This window comes from Capra hircus, chromosome 4 (assembly GCF_001704415.2).
Source record: "Capra hircus breed San Clemente chromosome 4, ASM170441v1, whole genome shotgun sequence".
NCBI lineage: Eukaryota > Metazoa > Chordata > Mammalia > Artiodactyla > Bovidae > Capra > Capra hircus.
Genome location: NC_030811.1, coordinates 105182004 through 105204420, shown reverse-complemented (window position 1 = coordinate 105204420; position 22417 = coordinate 105182004). Strand labels below are relative to the sequence as shown.

At 44.0% G+C, this 22417-nt stretch overlaps 1 protein-coding gene and 1 long non-coding RNA gene across 8 annotated transcripts in view; one reads left to right on the top strand and one right to left on the bottom strand.

Annotated features, from left to right (window-relative positions):
• Positions 1-22417, bottom strand: part of COL28A1 (collagen type XXVIII alpha 1 chain) — a 184047-nt gene that overhangs the window by 28772 nt on the left and 132858 nt on the right. Inside the window, exon 28 of the mRNA XM_005678961.3 lies at positions 64-132. Coding sequence (XP_005679018.1) covers positions 64-132 — 69 coding nt within the window. The remainder of the gene's footprint in view (positions 1-63; positions 133-22417) is intronic.
• LOC108635857 overlaps positions 1-22417 on the top strand; it is a 177142-nt gene that overhangs the window by 78107 nt on the left and 76618 nt on the right. For 6 of the 7 annotated variants that reach the window (XR_001917990.1, XR_001917988.1, XR_001917986.1 and 3 more), the window contains one exon: positions 7245-7334. This is a non-coding gene — a long non-coding RNA (uncharacterized LOC108635857). Of the gene's footprint in view, positions 1-7244; positions 7335-8979; positions 9421-22417 lie in introns of those variants that run through there. The other variant, XR_001917991.1, reaches the window with a different exon arrangement.

Here is a 22417-nt window from a genome sequence, read left to right as displayed (position 1 = left end):
GGTTCAGGTTAAGCCGCTGAGATCCTAAAGCTGAGCATTTGCCTTCAGTCCTGAAATACTTACCTTCTGGCCAGGGGGGCCATGGCCTGTCATGCCCTTTGGCCCTGGGAAGCCCTGAGGTCCTTGCTCCCCCTGCACAAAATATGCGAGATGGATGGCCCTGTTAGTTTCCAACAATAACTCAGAATATACTTTTTAGTCAGATACACATTTGTACTTTCAAAACCGCGTTATGGAGACCACCCTGGTGGCCCAGGGCTAAGACTTCACCCTCCAGTGCAGGGGGTGTGGGTGTGATCCCTGGTCGGGGAGGTGAGATCCCACATGTCTCAAGGTCAAAAAACCAAAACATAAAACTAAAGCAATATTGTAGCAAATTCAGTAAAGACTTTAAAAATAGTCTACATCAAAAATAATTTTTTTATCTGCATTATAGCATTATCTACATTTTGGGGGAAATACACATGTAAGTAAGATGAGCTCAATGGGATCAATGTAGTAAAAATTTAACTACTTTTTTGGGATAGAAGTAAAGGGGTTGACTTATGGCATTTGTCTGTTTCTGTGGTGTAAATGCTCCCTCCCACCTTTGCCAATTTCAAACTATGAACTTGACATCACAAGTAATAAGCAACTGTTATTCCAGTGGTGATATTATTGGTGATTTTTATAATCTTCTTTATAATTTATATATTTTTGATATGTTGAAATTGTGTATTATCTTCATAATGGGATAAAAGAGGGTTTAACAGCATCTCTCCCCAGTTAATGCCAAGGGGTGTTTATATAATTCATCATACACTGATCACCATATAATGATCATCCCTGATCATTTGTAGTAACATAAACCTGTTCAATCTAAATTGAATACATCCTAAATTTGGAATTGAATTTAGAGAAAATCATCTTTTCCTTTCAACACTTGTTGTTAGCTTCCCCCATCATATCTTCCCATTGTCTGCTGTTCCTGTACCCCCATCTTCAAAACCACACAGGTTTACAAGATTTTCATGATGCTGCACGTGAACCAGGAGTTATCACTAACAAGTATACCAACTCGTAGCACTGATGCTGCTTGGACACTGCAGCAACCGCTGCCTCACTCCAGATCATTGTAAGCCTGTGGCAAAGGTTTGAAAGACCACAGGCTCCCAGAATTTGGTTTGCTTATCATCAGCATCTATCTCAAAGATATCCTGACCATGATTGGTAGAATCACTGGTATGCTCAATAAAAACCTCAGACCAACTAAACGAGAATCAAGAGGGGGGTAGGGATAAAATGTGCATTTTTGCCATAGGAAGGCTTGAGAGCCATGGCTCCAGAAGGCAGGATGGGCTTTAGGAGGTCAGTCCCGGAAGGGGCCACAAAAGGTTGCTTGGAGACCATTTTCCCTAACTTTGAATCATCAGCATTTCAGAGCCCCCTGTCCTAGCTCATTGACTTTCAAGCTTTTTAAACGCTGAACCACCGCCACCCCCCACCCCGTTGTTTTTTTTTTTTTTTTCTTTTTTGGATGTGGTTACTAATTAGTTTTATTTTTCAGTTGGAGGATAATTGCTTTACAATGTTGTGTTGATTTCTGCCAGACAGCAAGACAGATCAGCCAGAATTATATGTATCTCCCCTCCCTCGCGAGCCTCCCTCCCACCCTCCCACCCTACGCCTCTAGGTTGTCACAGGGCACCGGCTGGGCCCCCTGTGCTCTACAGAAGCTTCCTCCTAGCACTTATTTTCCACACGATAGAGTATATATGTCCACGCTACTCTCTCGGTTTCTCCCACCTTCTTCTTTCCCTGCTATGTCCAAGTTTGTTCTCTGTGTCTCCATTCCTTCCCTACAAATAAGGTCATCAGTACTGATTTTCTCTATTCCACATATAGGCATCGATATATATTTGTTCTTTTCTCTTTCTGACTTTTCACTTTGTATAACAAGCTCTAGGTTTACCCACCTCACTACCCCTGACTCAGATTCACAGAACCCTTTCTTTTTACAAGTGTCATAATGAAATATTTCAGATACAACATTTTATATGAAGAAACACAAACTCTGATTATACCACCATATTAGAAAATGAAATCGTGCAGATAGGCTCGAAACCCCCAAGGTACCCAATCCTGTTCTCTGAAGGAGAGAGGAAATTTCTCTGAATTGATATACATCACTCATATCTCTGCTTTTATATTTTAACTACACACGTGTATGCTCTAAGTTCAGTTCAGTTCATTCACTCAGTCATGTCCAACTCTTTGCGACCCCGTGAATCACAGCACGTCAGGCCTCCCTGTCCATCACCAACGCCCGGAGTTCACTCAGACTCGCGTCCATAGAGTCAGTGATGCCATCAAGCCATCTCATCCTCTGTCGTCCCCTTCTCCTCCTGCCCCCAATCCCTCCCAGCATCAAAGTCTTCTCCAATGAGTCAACTCTTTGCATGAGGTGGCCAAAGTACTGGAGTTTCAGCTTTTGCATCATTCCTTCCAAAGAAATCCCCAGGTTGATCTCCTTCAGAATGGACTGGTTGGATCTCCTTGCAGTCCAAGGGACTCTCAAGAGTCTTCTCCAACACCACAATTCAAAAGCATCAATTCTTCGGTGCTCAGCCTTCTTCACAGTCCAACTCTCACATGCATACATGACCACTGGAAAAACGATAGCCTTGACTAGACGGACCTTAGTCAGCAAAGTAATGTCTCTGCTTTTGAATATGCTGTCGAGGTTGGTCATAACTTTTCTTCCAAGGAGTAAGCGTCTTTTAATTTCATGGCTGCAGTCATCATCTGCAGTGACTTTGGAGCCCAAAAAAATAAAGTCTGAAACTGTTTCCACCGTTTCCCCATCAATTTCCCTTGAAGTGATGGGACCGGATGCCATGATCTTCATTTTCTGAATGTTGAGCTTTAAGCCAACTTTTTCACTCTCCTCTTTTACTTTCATCAAGAGGCTTTTTAGTTTCTCTTCACTTTCTGCCATAAGGGTGGTGTCATCTGCATATCTGAGGTTATTGATATTTCTCCCGGCAATCTTGATTCCAGCTTGTGTTTCTTCCAGTCCAGCGTTTCTCATGATGTACTCTGCATATAAGTTAAATAAGCAGGGTGACAGTATACAGCCTTGACGTACTCCTTTTCCTATCTGGAACCAGTCTGTTGTTCCATGTCCAGTTCTAACTGTTGCTTCCTGACCTGCATACAGATTTCTCAAGAGGCAAGTTAGGTGGTCTGGTATTCCCATTTCTTTCAGAATTTTCCACAGTTTATTGTGATCCACACAGTGAAAGGCTTTGGCATAGTCAATAAAGCAGAAATAGATGTTTTTCTGGAACTCTCTTGCTTTTTCCATGATCCAGCGGATGTTGGCAATTTGATCTCTGGTTCCTCTGCCTTTTCTAAAACCAGCTTGAACATCAGGGAGTTCACGGTTCACGTATTGCTGAAGCCTGGCTTGGAGAATTTTGAGCATTACTTTGCTAGCATGTGAGATGAGTGCAATTGTGCGGTAGTTTGAACATTCTTTGGCATTGCCTTTCTTTGGGATTGGAATGAAAACTGACCTTTTCCAGTCCTGTGGCCACTGCTGGGTTTTCCAAATTTGCTGGCATATTGAGTGCAGCACTTTCACAGCATCATCTTTCAGGATTTGAAATAGCTCTACTGGAATTCCATCACCTCCACTAGCTGTGTTCGTAGTGATACTTTCTAAGGCTCGCTTGACTTCACATTCCAGGATGTCTGGCTCTAGATGAGTGATCACACCATCGTGATTATCCGGGTCATGAAGATCCTTTTTGTACAGTTCTTCCATGTATTCCTGCCACCTCTTCTTAATATCTTCGGCTTCTGTTAGGTCCATACCATTTCTGTCCTTTATTGAGCCCATCTTTGCATGAAATGTTCCCTTGGTATCTCTAATTTGCATAATATTGCTCTTAGTATTTAAACTTCAAATAATTGTACATTTATGCATATAATTTATATTTTATTTTAAATAAATATTTATTGGAGTATAGTTCCTTGACAATGTTGTGTTAGCTATATATGTTCTAATCTGTATTTTAAATATCCACACTCTTTGAAATTTATCTTGGTACATATATGTAGTTCTAGTTAATTTCGTCTGTTCTACAGTATTCCATTAAATAACTAGACCGCATTATCCTCTGGATGGACATTTATGTTGTTTCCGGTATTTCCCTATTACAATAATCCTCCAACAAATAGTCTTTTACACATCTTTGCACACTTCCCTAGGAGAGAATTCCTTCATTGAGACCAATCTTATACAGAAGAGTAAAAATAAAATGACCCTAAGTGGAGAATCTCTTGTTGGTAAGTGAAGTGTTCAGTTCTTTCTGCTCCCACCCTAGCCCCTGGTAGCAGGCTGGCTTGGCTGAACTGAGGCCCTTTCATCTCTTTTATGTAGAATTTCTAAATGGATGGCAGGGAGAGGGTCATAGATTTTCAACTCTAGAGGACTGATAGCAAGTTCCTTACTGTGGTCAAATTGCAGAGAATTCATTCGCTAAATGTTTCTTTTACCCTGTTAACCCTTGAGTCAAGCACAGGGCTCTAGCATGGAGGGCTTGCAGGGAGTATTTATGCACAGATGTCTCAGGTCTATCCAAGGAGACTCACCCCGTAAGGAGTGCCCCTTCTCTTTGTTGCTTAGTTGGTTAGAGGAAACAGGCGGGGATCATTCTTTGTTTAATTTACAGAATAGTCACCAGGAAACCTGGTGGTGTTAGGAGACCCAGAACCTTGGATATGGATTGGAGCCTATTGAGTAAGCCCCAAACAGTAAACCAACACTCTGATTCCAAGCTGGAGATCCAAGCAGGACAAGGGAGAGTAGGAAAATCTCTCCTTTCTGTAAAGACTGCACTGCCAACACAGGTATGATGAAGAGGAATCAGTTCAGTTCAGTTCAGTCACTCAGTCATGTCTGACCCTTTGCGACTCCATAGACTGCAGCATGCCAGGCTTTCCTGTCCATCACCAACTCTGGAGTTTACTCAAACTCATGTGCATTGAGTCGGTGATGCCATCCAATAGCACATCTCATCCTCTGTCATCCCTTTCTCCTCCCACCTTCAATCTTTTCCAGCGTCAGGGTCTTTTCTAATAAGTCAGTTTACATCAGATGGCCAAAGTATTGGAGTTTCAGCTTCAGCATCAGTCCTAATGAACATTCAAGACAGATTTCCTTTAGGATGGACTGGTTGGATCTTCTTGCTGTCCAGGGGACTTTGAAGAGTCTTCTCCAACACCACAGTTCAAAAACATCAATTCTTTGGTGCTCACCTTTCTTTATCGTCCAACTCTCACATCCATACATGACTACTGGAAAAACCATAGCTTTGACTAGACAGACCTTTGTTGGCAAAGTAATGTCTCTGCTTTTTAATATGCTGTCTAGATTGATCACAACTTTCCTTCCAAGGAGTGAGTAAGTTTTATTTTCATGGCTGTAGTCACCATCTGCAGTGATTTTGGGGCCCAAAAAATAAAGTCTGTCACCGTTTCCATCGTTTCCCCATCTGTTTGCTATGAAGTGATGGGACCGGATGCCATGATCTTAGTTTTCTGAATGTTGAGTTTTAAGCTCATTTTTTCATTCTCCTCTTTCACTTTCGTCAAAAGGCTCTTTAGTTATTCTTCACTTTCTGCCATGAGGTGGTGTCATCTGCATATTTGAGGTTATTGATATTTCTCCCGGCAATCTTGATTCCAGCTTGTGCTTCATCCAGCCCGGCGTTTCTCATGATGTACTCTGCATATAAGTTAAATAAGCAGGGTGACAATATGCAGCCTTGATGTACTCCTTTCCCGATGTGGAAAACAACACCCAGTTGTGGATGAAGAGGTATAGGCAGGAATATATCACACAACCCAACGTCATTACACAAACTGGAAAACATGCTCTACCAAGAGTGGGCTACAGCATCTTCTTTACTGTGAAGGACGGAAGGTCTGTCTGCGTATAGGCTAGTCTGTTATGCAGACTAAGTGACCAGCCCTTAGAGTGAAGTGAAGGACAGTGGGGAGATTCCTGTCTGGGATGCTGCCACTCTCTGTTCTCATCAAAAAGAAAATTACAAGCAAAAAGGACAAGAAAGGTATCCTCTGAAGAAAGATGTATCAGTAAATGACACTTTGGCATAAATTAGCGGTCTCAGATTTGGGGGGAGCAGGGGAATGAGGACATTTTTAATTTAACCAGGTCCTTGGTTGCAAGGTAGTTTCGGGTTGTCAAGGACATGCCTGACAGCACAGGGAGCTGATCTGGGGAGTCAGTTGGGTTCCTAACCAGCTGTACGGGAGATGAAAGGTTCATGGGAGAAAGCTGTGACTGGCTTTGTTCCAACCCCAAGGGACAGCGAGCATGCTCAGTCACTCGTCGTGTCTCACTCTTTGCGACCCCATGCCCTGTAGCTCTCCAGGCTTCTCTGTCCATAGGATTCCCCAGACAGGGCAAAAGACAGAATAGTGTGGGGAAAAAAGGGGCTGGGACTGTGGTGTGAGGGTGAATTATTACTGGGAATTATATATTTAGAAAATGAAGGTTCAGAAAGAACTTGATACCTTTCTGACAATTATTCAGAATAATTATTTTACAAACTCTTAGATTCCTACAGCAGCTAATCTAGAACATGTCCAATAAATGTTTATGACTGACTAGCTGCTGTTAAGAAATAACACCATTTCCTTGCGAAGTTAAAAGCTACTGTGGCTTCTTTGCCATGCCCTGGGGGAAAAGCCTCAGACTAGCCGATTATCATGTTAGAATCAGCTCCACATTCAGGAATTTATTTTGCGTTACTTCATAACATAGACATTTTATATGTCATTGTTAACATTGTACTTATTCCAGGCAGCTGGGTTTCTTATAATAAAGGCAGGGGTTTTTTTTGTTTTTCCTTTTTAATCACCAGTTTCCCTTCAAAATACTTGAAGGCTCCTTATAACTTTCAGATTAGACTATCTGGCTGAAAGCCTTTAGCAAATAAGTCCATGCCTTAGCTTGGAGGAGGTGAATGCTCCCCAATCAGACTTTTTCCCCCTTACAAGGCTCAGGAAAATGACAGGCAATGATTTTTAGCATGGGTCCGAAGCCATCCTGCAAGAAAGAACCTGTCTCTCTGAAGGTATAATTAAGTCCACATTTCAAACCCAACTTCTTAACCACTGTATCTCAGTCTTAGATCCTTTGTGCTAAAGACGTGATCTTTTTAACTTTTCAGATGACTGCTTATTCTCTGCGAGAGAGCGTTCTAAGAGTTGTATGCTCTAAGAGTTTCCAAGGATAATGTACAACTATCTGAATATTTTTGGTAAGTCAGTGGCAAAGAATCTGCCTGCCAGTACAGGAGATACAGGTTCAATCCCTGGGTCGGGAAGATCGCCTGGAAAAGGAAATGGCAAGCCACTCCCGCGTTCTTGCCTGGAGAATCCCATGGACAGAGGAGTCTGGTGGGCTACAGTCCCTTAGGTCACAAACAGACACAACTCAGCGACTAAACGGCAACAACAGGGTTTCTTTCCAAGTGTTTTCTCAGGTGCTAGAAGGGAAAAATCCAATTCATAGATGAGCCAAAAATGTAAAATGGATGTCTGGCTTCCTCCTAGGATGTAGAAAACTAGAAAAGACAGCTTTTATTCTTAAAACCTCACCAAAGATGCTAAGCTAATCTTTGAAGTCACTGCTTTCCTTGAATTTATCATAGAGCCGTGGTTGCAGAACAACCAGCTTACACAAAACCCGAGGAAACACAGGCTCCTCCAGGGAGAGATAAGGCATGGATACTCACCTGCTGGAGATGACAGACATCATACCTGCCAGTAAGAAGAATTCAGCTACAGTTCTTAACACTGTTCAAGGCTGAGTGTGGGCCAGTGTGAGGAGGCAGAACCCTGGGGAGCTTCAGGCATGAAGGAGATTCATAGCCACCCACCCACAGACTCTGCAGGGGCCTCACCAGAGCTCAAGAGAGAGACTGGGGACAGGCTAAGTCCCAGAGTTTCCCTGAGGAGGCAGACCTAGGGAAGGGAGGCAGCAGGAAAAGGCATGAAGCCCCCTGGGACAGAAACCTTAACTGCAGGCGGAAGTGCAGCAAACACTGTCACCTTTAGAGCACAGACGATGGAACTGTGGCAGCTCAGGGAAAGCAGCAGACTCGAGTCTGCAGGAATGAATCCTGTGCAGACACTTAGGGAGACTCCACTGCTTGGGGAGGGTGAGGGAGCCATCCTCAGCCCAGACCATTGGAGGCCTCCTGGGTGTTGACTGGACCACATAGAGCTTTAAAGGGTGAATTAAAAAGAATTAATGGAACACTTGGCAGAATAACTTAGGTCTACAGAGTAAGTAATACTATTGTTGTTGGGCTTCCCTGGTAGTTCAGTGGTAAAGAATCCAGCTGCCAATGCAGGAGATGTGGATTTGATCCCTGGGTCGGGAAGATCCCCTGGAGAAGGAAATGGTAACCCACTCCAGTATTCTTGCCTGGGAAATCCCATGGACAGAGGAGCCAGGCCGGTTACAGTCCATGGGGTCTGAAACAGTCAGACACAACCTAGCAACTCAAACAACAACACAGAGTAAATCATACTGTATCAGTGATAATTTTTTAATGTTTATAATTTTCCTGTATTATATAAGAGAAAGTGGTGTTTGTTTTTTTTTTTGTATGAAAGATACTGATGTATTATGGGTAAAGGAATAGCATATCTGCAACTTATGCTCAAATGTTTCAGAAAATGAGTAATGTATGGGTCACACACACAGCGTCGATAAAGGAGATGTTTAGGGTGTCTGGGTAAAGGGCAGTGGGAATTAATATCTCATTACCCATAATTCCTGTATCTTGGCAACTTTTTCCAAAGTCTGAAATTACTTCAAAAGTTAAAAATTAATATATAGAACAAACGAATGAAGACACTGAATGTTTGCAGAAAGATGTCTGTGCCTTCCCATAGGCGCAGAAGCATATGAGGATACATTACCCAAAGTTTGCGGGCCCACAAGCCGAAACAACGCTTGAAAGGCTTAAAGCAAAGCCAGCACTGTGGACGCCTCCCTCCAGAGACGACTGATGCTCTTTGCATTCAGGAGGCCTACCTGGTTACCAGAAACTTGTTTCCTCAGGATTTAACATCCATACCAGCTCTGTTCAGCCTTTTAAACCAACCATACCACTGTCCCACTTGGACAGTTTATAAGCCTGATGCTCATTTTCTCCACCATGCTGTGAACCAACCCCCTCCTCCACCCCAGCTCCTGCATAGGAATGACGTAAATGCTGCTAGAGAAGGTGGAACTCAGCCCTGCACTGCAAGAAAGGGAGCCTGCAGTTACCGTGTCCCCTTCCTGATGGATTTAATACCCCAATAAAGGATGAAGTCCTTTATTAAAGTCTTGTAACCAATAATGAAGATAATGACTTAAAGATGCTTGTTCACATTTACAGAAGCGTATTAGGAAGCCCAAGGCTGGGGAAAAGTGTTTTCATTGTTCCAGAATTTTAGCACTTGCCCATCACCTCAGACTAAAACCTAGCTACAATATACCCGAATGGAATTTCGGCCCAACGCAGGCTCACTTCAGTTGAAACACTTCACCACTTTATTTTTGCCCTTTACATCCTTTTCATTTTACTATTGCGCTGCTTTCTTCCTTCTCCCTTTCTATTTCTTGCTCAAAGGGAAAGGGCTGAAATCACCGATTACAAGTTATCCAATCCCTAATATATCCAGCTCAGTCAGAGGCTTGGGTTTCTCCTCCACCAAGATCTGCAGTCCTGTCTGAGAAATCGCAGAGGCCTAGTTACATACTGAGAGGAAGAAAAACCTCTGGCTAGCCTTCAGTCGCGGCCAACTGGAACATTCTAGGTGGAGAAGAGCCCTTGCTGTAGACGCTGCAGGAAGAGAAGGCGTTCTACTTTTGTACTGAATGTTCTTTGCCAGGACATAGTCATGCAACCCTCTTACAAGCCTAAACCCATCCCCATCGTTCTGAAATGGCCCCCAAAGATCCTAGAGAAAGTCAACTTGTCATTCTTCCCTCGGCCTCCCCTTCTGTTTGCCTTTCCTTCTTTCTGGTGGTGATTAGAGTCTTGCTAATTAGGAACCAGGGGAATTGTAAATTTTGAAAGCGGGGAGCAAAAGCTTGTTATTCAGCAGTCCTTCTGCCAGCTTGAAGAAAGAAGCCAGTATTGTATTAAGATGTTGACTTAGTGGGTAACTTGTATGGTTAGCAAAATGTAGTGACCTGCCCAAATAGTCATCTAGTATTTGGCCTGGAATCCAGGAACCATTCTATTGAAAGGGGTTGTTTTCTTATCCTTTGTGGTTACTGCTGGTTCACTTTACTTTTTTTTTTTTTTTTAACTTTTTATTTGGTACTGGGGAATAGCCAAATAACAATGTTGTGATAGTTTCAGGTGAACAGCGAAAAAACTCAGCCATGCATAGACATGGATGCATTCACCCTCAAGCTTCCTTTCCATCCAGGCTGCCACAGGATGTTGAGCAGAGTTCCCTGTGCTATACAGTAGATCCTTGTTGGTTATCCATTTTGAATATAACTGCTGGTTCAGTTTAGATAGTGTTACTTATGGAGCATATAAGCCCCCGTGTATATAGAAGGCACTTATCCAGAGGCCCCTAGAACAACTCAGGGTCTAACACATTGGCATTTCTCTCCGTCTCCCTGAAGTTGTGATCATAGCAACCTGCTGTTGTAACTAACAGCTGCCATTGACTGTGTGGCAATGTGCAAAGACTGAGCTAGGTAATGACAGACTTAGGCAGGGTCTCACTTAATCTCCGTAATAACCTGGGAGCAAGTCTATAAATGATGCCACCAAGGCTTTTCCAGTTCTTCCATGTCACCTCAGATTGAACCTGCTTTCACAGCAACACTTTGAATGGGAGTTCTCTCTCCCCAATGCACAGCTGACCATTCCTTCAAACAAAAAGTTCTGATTTTCAATCCCTCAGTTCTATCCTGGCATAAAGTAGGAACCAGGCCATTTCTCCATCTCTAACCTGAAAATCAAGAGCATCCTGTTTCTTAAAACTCTTTCCTTTGTCTGGTTGGCTTCCTCTGACTTCACTTTGATACGTTATTTTGCTGTGTTAATCTTCTCTAGTGGGACGAAGATGGCCTAATGCTCAGTCTGTAAAGCAGCCCATTTGGGTACTGCATGAATGAGTGAGTTACTTGTCATCAGGGACCCTTTGGCTGGAGTGTGGCCCTGGCTTACCTGGTACCTGGCCAGGAAAACAGTCATAATGAATTTAATGAAACATCATGGCTTCCTTGCATTTGATTTTCATTCAAATGTTGACTTAGACCCACTGTGTCTGGTGAGAGGCAGTGAAATAGTTTACTTTTCACAGATCCCAGGGCTGATTTTGATTTTGTTCCTGCTGCTGCTGCTAAGTCACTTCAGTCATGTCCGACTCTGTGGGACGCCACAGACGGCAGCCCACCAACAGTTTTTTTTTTTTTTCCACCAACAGTTTAAAACTCACCATTTGTTCCTCTCCTTTCTTTATGGCCCTCAGTGCAGCCTTTGTTTTAATAACCCAAGAACTGTCAGCCATGTATAGCAAGGGTTTTCAAAACAGCTCCTCTGGAAATTTCCATGAGCTGGACCGAGATGCTGCTAACATTAATCTTGATGACTATGGTCATTTCCTATTGCCACTGTAATGAATGGCCACAAATTTAGTGGCTTCAAACAATGTAAATGTCTTCTCTGACAGTTCTGAAAGTTAGAAGTCCAAAATCAGTTTCACTGCACAAGATGTTGGTTGGGCTGGCTTTCCTTGGATGTTCTGGGGGAGCAGTTGTTTTCCTGACTTTCTCAGCTCCTGGGGGTCCCCTGAGTTCTTCGGCCAGTGGCCTTTTCCTCCATCTTCCTCCACTTCATCATCTGTGATTCCATCATCACATCACCTCTTCCGTGGTCTATTCTCCCTCTGCTTCCCTCTTATAAAGATACTCATGATTACACGTTGGGCCTACAGATTATCCAGGATAACCGTCCCAACTCAAAATGCCTAACTAAATCACACCTGTCCCTTCTATCATATAAGGTAATATTCACAAATTATAAGGATTAGAACATTTTTAGGGGTCATCACTAAACCTACCACAGTGACTTTTTCTATATTCATGCAAAAAGAAAGATAATTATTATATATTTTTTGTAATTCACTGTAAGATACTTCAGTTTAAACAGTAACACAAATATGTGTACATGTAAGTTACCTTGATGGGTGCTGAATTAACCCTTGAAATACCATAGTCAGTAGTCCATACTTCAAAGACAGGTGAGTAGCTGAGTCCTTTCACTATTCACCTGAAATTTTCACTCTTACCCTCATCCCCTCATAAGGAATCCCTTTAATAAGGAATCTTATTAAGAAGTTAGTTGGGCCCATCACAAGAATATTGTTGTGTTTGCCTCAGAGTGATCATTTTATGCAAAGTACTTGTCAAAGTACTTAGAGAGACAGAACTGGAATTTGGACCCAGTTTTCAATACATGTTTATATGCCTACCTGTTAATACGTAGCTGAACATAGGGTAGAATTCTGTCTGAAACTTGCTTTAATTGAAACATAGCACCCAATAGCAAGGTTGTCTAGAGGCCAGATCACGCCTGCCAACTTCTAATCTCCAGAGGCTGCTGCCGGCAGTCATCAAAAAGAGTCTGACAAATTGTGACTCCCTAAATTGGGATTTCTTTGGAGGGAATGATGCTGAAGCTGAAACTCCAGTACTTTGGCCACCTCATGCGAAGAGTTGACTCGTTGAAAAAGATTCTGATGCTGGGAGGGATTAGGGGCAAGAGGAGACGGGGATGACAGAGGATGAGATGGCTGGATGGCATCACCAACTCGATGGACGTGGGTCTGAGTGAACTCCGGAAGATGGTAATGGACAGGGAGGCCTGGCGTGCTGCTATTCATGGGGTCGCAAAGAGGCGGACACGGCTGAGCGACTGAACTGAACTGAACTGAAATTGACCCAGTCCAGCTCACAACAGTCATAGCCAAAGGTGCTCAATTTGGCTGTATTTCCCCCTAATCATTTTTGTTAAACTTTCAGTCCCTGCTTCCATTTTTCTGTTTATATATACTGAAAGTGAAAGTATTAGTCACTCAGTCATGCCTGACTCTTCGTGACCCCACAGACTACAGCCCATTAGGCTCCCCTGTCCATGGAATTTTCCAGGCAAGAAAACTGGAGTGGGTTGTCATTCCCTTCTCCAGGGTATCTTTCTGACTCAGGTACGCACCTGGCTCTCCTGCATTGCAGGCAGATTCTTGACCGTCTGGGCCACCAGTGAAGCCCTTTTCTCTACTAGCAGGTGATAAAGTACCTGAACAAGCAGCACATGAATATCTGAAAATACTCTCTGCGATAGCCAGACCACTGCATGGACTCTTTATTGCTTTATAGACACATGAGTTCACTATTAGAATCTTCTATCCAGTTCATATTTTCCATGAATAAAATGGTTCTTAGTATAAAATCTAGAATTAAGTACATTAATAGGTCACAGTGCATAGAGAAGCAGTCCCCAAACTTTTTGGCACCAGAGAGTGGTTTCATGGGAGAAAATTTTTCCACCAATGGTGGCGGGGCGGTGGGGGGGGGGCAGGTGGTGGTGGTGGGTTTGGAATGATTCAAGCACATTACATTTACTGTGCCCTTTACTTCTATTATTATTATTACATCAGCTCCACCTCAGATCATCAGGTATTATATCCTGGGACCCCTGGCACAGAGCATCATAGCTTTGAGGGGTTTATCGGCCAAATTCAGTTGCATAAATTGACTTATCCTGCTCTCCCAACTAAATAGCCTTCTGTAAAGCCTGCCAGATTTCATGAATGTCTTGTCTGGCATTTGAATGTACTTGTACCACAGATGATAAACACAAAATGACAAGGTCAGCTTTATCGCAGTTCCTTGGCTAGGCACTCTGGGGGACTCTAATTGTTCCCTTTGTTGGCCATCTGCATGGTTCAGCCTCCTGGTTTCCCTTCTGAGTTTCTTATGATCACTTTGTGTTGAGAACTCTGATGTCTCTCTCGGTCCTCTCTGTGCCCTCAAGGTCTACCTTGGACCCTTAATCCTTACATGGTGACCCTCTGGGGCTAACCCCCAATTCTCTCATCCTCAGTCTTACTCCCATCTCTAAGCTCCAGGCATAACACGATACCTGCTTCCTTCCTGGCCTCTCTCTTTCACTCATCTCTCAGTCTTCCAGGCTTGCAATTCTTTTTGTGTTCTGACCTTATCTATGCTCCCTGAATATACTCATCCCATCACTGGATCACTGGGTAGATTCTAGTCCATCAAACACATCCAAGGAGTCTTCTCTGATTCACCGTCCCCAGGCCCAGTCAAAAAGTAGCTCCCCCTGGTCTACCCACACCTGTCCTGTAGCCTGTCTCCGAACATCTTTAGATGCTCACATCCTTTCTGCCCTACCTGTCTTGCGTGCGTGTGTGTGCTTGGTTGCTCACTCATGTCTGACTCTTTGAGACCCCATGGACTGTAGCCCACCAGGCTCTTCTGTCCATGGGATTCTCCAGGCAAGATACTGGAGTGGGTTGCCATGCCCTCCTCCAGGGGATCTTTGCAACCCAGGAATCAAATTCACATCTCTTATGTCTCTGAAATTGGCAGGCAGGTTCTTTATCGCTAGTGCCACCTGGGAAACCCCCACCTATCTTAAACTCCCACAATTGAAGCACTTCATCTTATTTATCCTTCTGCCCTTTGAGGTACCTATTCCAGGGCCCTGCATATTGCCCCAAGCTAGAGACAGTGGGTGTGGGGACGAACCATCTTTTTGGTAGAAGTTGCCTAGAAACCATGCATCCTGAACACTGTCTTACTGAGCCTCACAAACTCCCATTGATATCTCGGTAAAATTCATGATAGGCATTAAGGGATCCATGTGGAAAAGAGATAACAAAATTGAGATGCATGGAAATGTGCCAGCAGAGATTTCCTGATGGGGGTCAACCTAAGAACGTGTCTATAAGTAGGCTGACTTTATTAATAGCTCCTGTGGCACTGGCCTTGGAGACAGCTGAACAAAGCAGGTGAGGAGTTTGCCACCAGTCAGAAAAGGCACAGTGACTCATTTCAGAAGCATTCTGCTGACTGCACAGGCCACTGCAGCCGTGCCACCAGGGTGCGAGCTTGGTGGGAGCTGCTGACCTGGGAAACCACAAAGGCCACCACAGCAGCAGGAAATGGGGCCTCCGCTTTGGGGCCCCTAGCCCAGTGTTCAGTCCCTGTGAATAAGCTTGTTGAGTGAAAGGATTCCAGGAAATGTCATATGCTTTCAAATTACTCTTCTTTTTTCAATATATCACTTCATTAACAGGTAAGAACAGACCCAGAAGCAGCACTGTGCTGATTTAATGCTCAGGTAGGCTGAATAAGGGCCCCCAAAGATATGTGGATTGTGATGCCTGGAACCTGTGAGTATTGCCCTATGCAGGGAAAAAGGGATTTTGGCAGATGTGATTAAGTTAAGGGTCTTGGGTGGGGAGATTGTCTTGGATTACCTGAAAGTGAAAGTGAGGTCGCTCAGTCGTGTCCGACTCTTTGCAACCCCATGGACTGTAGCCTACCAGGCTCCTCCCTCCATGGGATTTTCCAGGCAAGAGTACTGGAGTGGGTCGCCAGTGCCTTCTCCAGGGGATCTTCCCAGCCCAGGGACTGAACCCCAGTCTCCCGCATTGTAGGCAGACGCTTCACCGTCTGAGCCACCAGGGGAGTCCCTGGACTACCTGGGTGAGTCCTAAATGCCATCGCAAATAGTCTTATAAAAGAAATGCAAGAAGAGACTTAGCTGGCATAAAAGAAGTCCTTGTGATTGAAACAGCAAAACAGAGATGGAGAGAAAAGATGTAAGCCACTGGTTCTGGAAATAGAGAAAGGGGCCATAAAACAAGGAATACAAAGAAGGTGGCTCCAGATTCTGGAAAAGCCAAAGTAATAGAATTCCCTGCTCCCACCTCACCCCCGAGCCTCTGGACTCCCTGTCAATGTCTTAACTGTGGCCCCGTAAGATTCATTTTAGACTTCTGTGTTCCAGAACTGCAAAAGAATAAATTGGTGCTGTATTAAATCACTGCATTTCTAGTCATTTGTTACAGCAATCATATGAGACTAGCGTGTTATATAGTTCTTCCCACCTTTAACAGATCAGTTCACAACACAGAGCATTTTGCAACAAATTACCAAAAACTAATATGGCTCAGAAATCATTTGTATTTCAAGTATCATCAAGGGAAAATTCTAACATTAACGCACAGAGACTGTGAGCAGTGCCCAAGGTGGCTTTGGGTCCTGCAGGCAAAGACAGTTCCCTGAGAAGTGATGCTGTTCTCCCTCCAGGAGAGAAAGCAGTGCTGAAAAATATTTCACTCCAAAGGGAAGGCTATGCAATATATATGACTTTGCCTTTGCAGCCTAGTTGGAAACTGGCCAAAGAAGGCTCTGAGTCACTAAGCATAATGGCTCAGAATCAACAAGTCCATCCCTTCTAAACTTGCCCTGGCTCCAGTATACATCATCTGTGAGCTAATTTGTTACAATAGCTTCATAATCCGTGTCTTTCCTTCCGCTCGTATGCCTCTATGCCAGGGATTCTCAACTGTAGGCAGGAGGAAGAGGATGGCTCAGGAGACCCTCAGGATACAAGGGGAGGAGAATATTTCCAGTATTTCCCATCTTCTATCCCAACACCACTACCTAAAAAGGGAAAAGTGAAAAGAGTGGCTGACGGAGTGCTCTGGAATGGTATGGAAACAAAAGAATAAGGAACATTGTCCCAAACTAGAAAACAAATGCATGAAAACACTCAGCTGGCCACGCCACGTGCTAAGCCACTTCAGTCTTGTCAGACTCCTCTGTCCATGGGATTCTGCAGACAAGAACACTGAAGTGGGTGGCCATGCCCTCTCCAGGGGATCTTCCCGACCCAGGGATGGATCCCACATCTCTTATGCCTCCTGCGTTGGCAGGCAGGTTCTTTACCACCAGTGTCACCTGGGGAGCCCGGCTGTGTCACTCCTGTTCTTAAAGCTCTTCCAGATTATATACCCAAGGGAAATGAAAACATAAAAATGTGCCCACAGATTTCACAACAGCATTACTTAGAATAGCCAAAGAGTAGGAACAACACAGATGTTCCCCAGTGGACAAATGGATAAACAAAATGTGACATATCTATACAATGGAGTATTATTTGGCCATGAAAAAGGAAGCTCTGATACAGCATGGGTGACCTATTATGCTGAGTAGAAGAAGCCAGCCACGAAAGACTGAACTGTGTGATTCCATTTATGTGAAATGTCTGCAACAGGCAAATCCACAGAGACAGAGAGTAGCGTAGTGGTTGCCTGAGGCTAGAGGTTGAGTGGGAAGGAAATGAAGAGTGACCGCTGTGAAGGATGGGCTTTCTTTTGGGGATGATGACAATGTCCTAACATTAGGTTGCATTGCTAGATGCCCAATTCTGTGAAAATAGTAAAAATCATTAAACTGTATATTTTAAGCAAGTGACTTGCATAGCATGTGAATTATATCACCATAAAAGTTTTTTTAAAAAAATAAACCCTACCTGGCCTTTCTTAGAAAAAGAAATGGCAACCCACTCTAGTGTTCTTGCCTGAAAAATACCAGGGACAGAGTACACTGCGGGCTACAGTCCAAAGGACTGCAGGGAGTGGGACATGACTGAGCATAAGCACCAGGCCTTTCTATCATCAGAGCAGTGGTTCTCAAAATTTGGTGTATCAGAAATACATGCTGAGCGTAACACAGGGGCTATTGGGCTCTGTCCTCAGAGTTGCTGGTGCCATAGGTCTAGATGAAGCCCGAGAACTTGCATTTCTAATAGGTTACTAGGTGATGCTGACCAAGCTGGTTGGTGGCCATGCTTTGAGGGTCACTGATTCACAGGTGCCAACTAAAGCTCTTCAGCTTGGCCATGAAGGCCCTTCACAGTCTGGGCCCCACTGTTTGTTAACTGTTTTGTTTTGTTTTGTTTTTTTCACAAGCTTCGGCTCAGCCTTGATTCATACAGGTCTGTTTCTGGTTCCCTCATATTTTCTGGCCTTATGTTGGATGTCATTTTACACCCCTTGTGTCTGCTGTGGTGCAAAGCAGATACTCAGTTAATGTGTTTGGACCATTGATTCTACCCAGATCACCCCAGCACTCTAAATCTCACACCAACAGGTAACTACTGCCTCCTTAGAGCTGGTACTAGCCACTTGTCCCAATCCCCTGGGATAGGGGCCTTCAAGAAAAGGGAATGAAAGAGCCAACCAGTCTTCATGAAGCATAAACCTAGAAATTCCAGGTTTACCAAACTGTATAAGGCCATGCATCCTTGAGCGTATAGCCAGAGAGAAGATTCTAATTAGAGTCACCTAAGCTTTGACTGTGTGGATCACAATAAACTGTGGAAAATTCTGAAAGAGATGGGAATACCAGACCACCTGACCTGCCTCTTGAGAAAACTAATATGCAGGTCAGGAAGCAGCAGTTAGAACTGGACATGGAACAACAGACTGGTTCCAAAGGCTGTATATTGTCACCCTGCTTATTTAACTTCTATGCAGAGTACATCATGAGAAACGCTGGGCTGGAAGAAGCATAAGCTGGAATCAAGATTGCCGGGAGACATATCAATAACCTCAGATATGCAGATGACACCACCCTTATGGCAGAAAGTGAAGAGGAACTAAAAAGCCTCTTGATGAAAGTGAAAGAGGAGAGTGAAAAAGTTGGCTTAAAGCTCAACATTCAGAAAACGAAGATCATGGCATCTGGTCCCATCACTTCAAGGGAAATAGATGGGGAAACAGTGGAAACAGTGTCAGATTTTATTTTGGGGGGCTCCAAAATCACTGCAGATGGTGACTGCAGCCATGAAATTAAAAGACGTTTACTCCTTGAAAGGAAAGTTGTGACCAACCTAGATAGCATATTGAAAAGCAGAGACATTACTTTGCCAACAAAGGTCCATCTAGTCAAGGCTATGGTTTTTCCAGTGGTCATCTATGGATGTGAGAGTTGGACTGTGAAGAAAGCTGAGCACCAAAGAATTGATGCTTTTGAACTGTGGTATTGGAGAAGACTCTTGAGAGTCCCTTGGACTGCGAGGAGATCCAACTAGTCCATCCTAAAGGAAACCAGTCCTGGGTGTTCATTGGAAGGACTGATGCTGAGGCTGAAACTCCAATACTTTGCCCCCCTCATGTGAAGAGTTGGCTCATTGGAAAAGACTCTGATGATTAGAGGGATTAGGGGAAGGAGGAGAAGGGGATGACAGAGGATGAGATGGCTGGATGGCATCACTGACTCAATGCACATGAGTTTGGGTGAACTCCGCTGAGTTGGTGATGGACAGGGAGGCCTGGCGTGCTGCGATTCATGAGGTCGCAAAGAGTCGGGCAACTGAGCGACTGGACTGAACTGAACTGAAGCTCAGTGTGCACAGACTTCAGAAACATCAAAAGGAAATGTGTGGTGAGAGTCTTTTCTGTTGAGTTGAACAGAAAAGTACAGCAGGCAGCTTTATACACGAGCAGAAGGCAGCAGCTCCAGGATCACAGTGAATGTGTCTGTACTGTTGTGCTTCCAGGTGTGAAACCTGGTGAAAAGTGATCTTTACATCCTCACCAGATGAGTCTGGGGAGAGGGAAATGTGTTTAGACTATATATTACATGTTTGATTGTATTGAAAAGAATATAGCGGGCTTCCCTGGTGGCTCAGTGGATAAGAATCCACCTCCCAATGCAGGAGACACGGGTTTGAGCCCTGATCCAGGAAGATCCCAGTGGCTTCCCTGGTGGCTCAGATGGTAAAGCGTCTGCCTGCAGTGCAGGAGACCCGGGTTTGATCCCTGGGTTGGGAAGATCACGCTGGAAAGGAAAAGGCAACCCACTCCAGTATTCTTTCCTGGAAAATTCCATGGACTGAGGAGCCTGGTAGGCTACAGTCCTTGGGGTCGCAAAGAATTGGGGACGACTGAGCCACTTCACTTCACTTGACTAGGAAGACCCCCCATGCCATGGAGCAACTAAGCCCAAGCACCGTAACCCCTGAGCCCGTGCTCTAGAGCCCGGGAGTCGCAACTAGTGAAGCCTGTGTGCCCTACAGCCCGTGCTCAGCAACAAGACAAGCCACCCCGATGAAATGCCCACACACTGCAACTTGAGTAGCCCCTGCTCTCTGCAACTAGCACAAGTCTGTACAGCGATGAGGACCCAGCACAGCCAACAGTAAATACATAAAATAAAAAAATAATATGCCAATGTGACATCAAGCCAGACCTTCCATTAGGTCAAAGTTACTTCCTGTCGGTAGGTTTGCTGAGACCTAATAACTTGTGGGGTGCGTCGGAAAAAACAGAGCCAGGGGTGGATTACAGCCACATGTCACCCCAGGACCTCCGTCAGCCAATCTGATGACCTCCCATGGAAGCAGAATGCCTGCCTTGTCAACACTCTCCCAGATCAGGCCCCTGGCCCTCCTGATACTTAAATCGCTGCCCTTCCCACCTAGAAATTCTGGAGGCACTGTTGACACTGGCATCGAAAAGCCACCATGGAAATGCATTGCTTTCAAACGCTTGTATCTGAGATGCAGGTTATGGGACAGATGCCTCTGCCTTGTTCTAGTTTTATTGCCTGTCACCAAGCATGCCAGTTACTGAAAGACAGTCGCGTTCTATAAGCTGGTTACTCTGTACCAGGAATTAAAAGTACAGGAAGGGTTAATACGTAGCTGCCCTCTGAGAATATGTCTTTCACAAGAGGATTCAAAGTATTAGCTCTTCTACGTGTCTCTTTCTGGATACCGTATGGGAATTAAACACGTAATAGTCATAAAGTCCTAATGAGGCCCTTACACAAGAGTGTTAGAGGCTTATTTCATTTAGCATGATGTCCTCCAGGTTGATCCTTGTTGTCACACAGGCAGAATTTCCTTCTTTTGCAGGGGCAGTGGATAGTAACCTATGGTGTGTTTATGCCACATCTTCTTCGTTCATCGCTCATTGGGCATTTAGGTTCTTCCTGTATTTTGGTTATTGCAAATAGCGCTGCAGTGAACATAGGAAGACGGAGATCAGCTAGTCACAGAAGGACAAATGCTGCATGACTGTACTTACGTGGGCTTCTGAGGCAGCACTAGTGGTAAAGGACCCGCCTGCCAATGCAGGAGATGGGAGTGTGATCCCCGGGCCAGGAAGATCCCTGGAGGAGGAAATGGCAACCCTCTCCAGTATTCCTGCCTGGGAAATCCCATGGACAGAGGAGCCCGGCGAGCTACCGTTCATGGGGCTGCAAAGAGTCGGACACGACTGAGGTGACAGTGTGCACTTGTATGAAGCAACTAAAACAGTCAAACTCACAGAAGCAGGGTAGAAGGGTAGTTGCCAAAGGCTCAGGGAAATGAGATAATGGGTAAAAGTTTCAGTTATGCAAGATCAATAAGCTCTAGAGACCTCCTATACTGCATGCTGTCATACACTGAAAAATCTGAATAGATCTCATATTGAGTGTTCTCACCAAAAAATTTAAAACTGAAATAGCTGAAAATTCATTATTTTCAATGAATTTTTATTGAAAAATTTTTTTCATCAAAAAATAATGAATTTGTTTTAAGAATGGAAATGATAAATATAGTCATCTGTTTTTATTAAATAAAGACAATTATATTAATTGTTAAAAGTTGAAAAAGTACACTGGAAGCTTATGGTTAATGCATACTTCCTTTAGGCTCTCTCCAACCCCATTCATTTATATGCCCTGTTTTCCTTTCTCGTTGCTTTTAACTTGTGATAGTAACTATTCCGGACAATCCGAATACCAGTTTCAGAGGAGCAGAACTTACTCACATGAAAAGTTTTCTTATAATTTTTCCCTGCAAAAATTTCTAGACTGTCTGCAAAAGCTGCTTAATGACAACCTACGAGGTGCCCTTGCTATACCACAGAACACACAGATGTGGGTGGCATATCTGAGGCCCAGAAACAATGAAGGCAAATGGAACAATTTGAAAACAAAGTCACAGCTTCCTATAAAAGCATATCTTTTAAGAAAATTCTCTTATTAACAAAGTTAACTCAGGCTTTAATCACGGCATGCTTGCTTAAAGGATAAAGCAAGAAAGCCCCTGAGTCACAGTTTAACAGTAAAAGAGACAGGTATAGGGATAATGAAATTAGACTCACAGATTTTTGTAAGCCTTCGCTCATGGTCTCAGTGAAGTTGAAAACCACATCAAAGGATTAGCAGCAGCAGAAAAATTCACAAGTAGGCAGAGCTCAGTTCAATATAAGGAAAGAAAGTCTA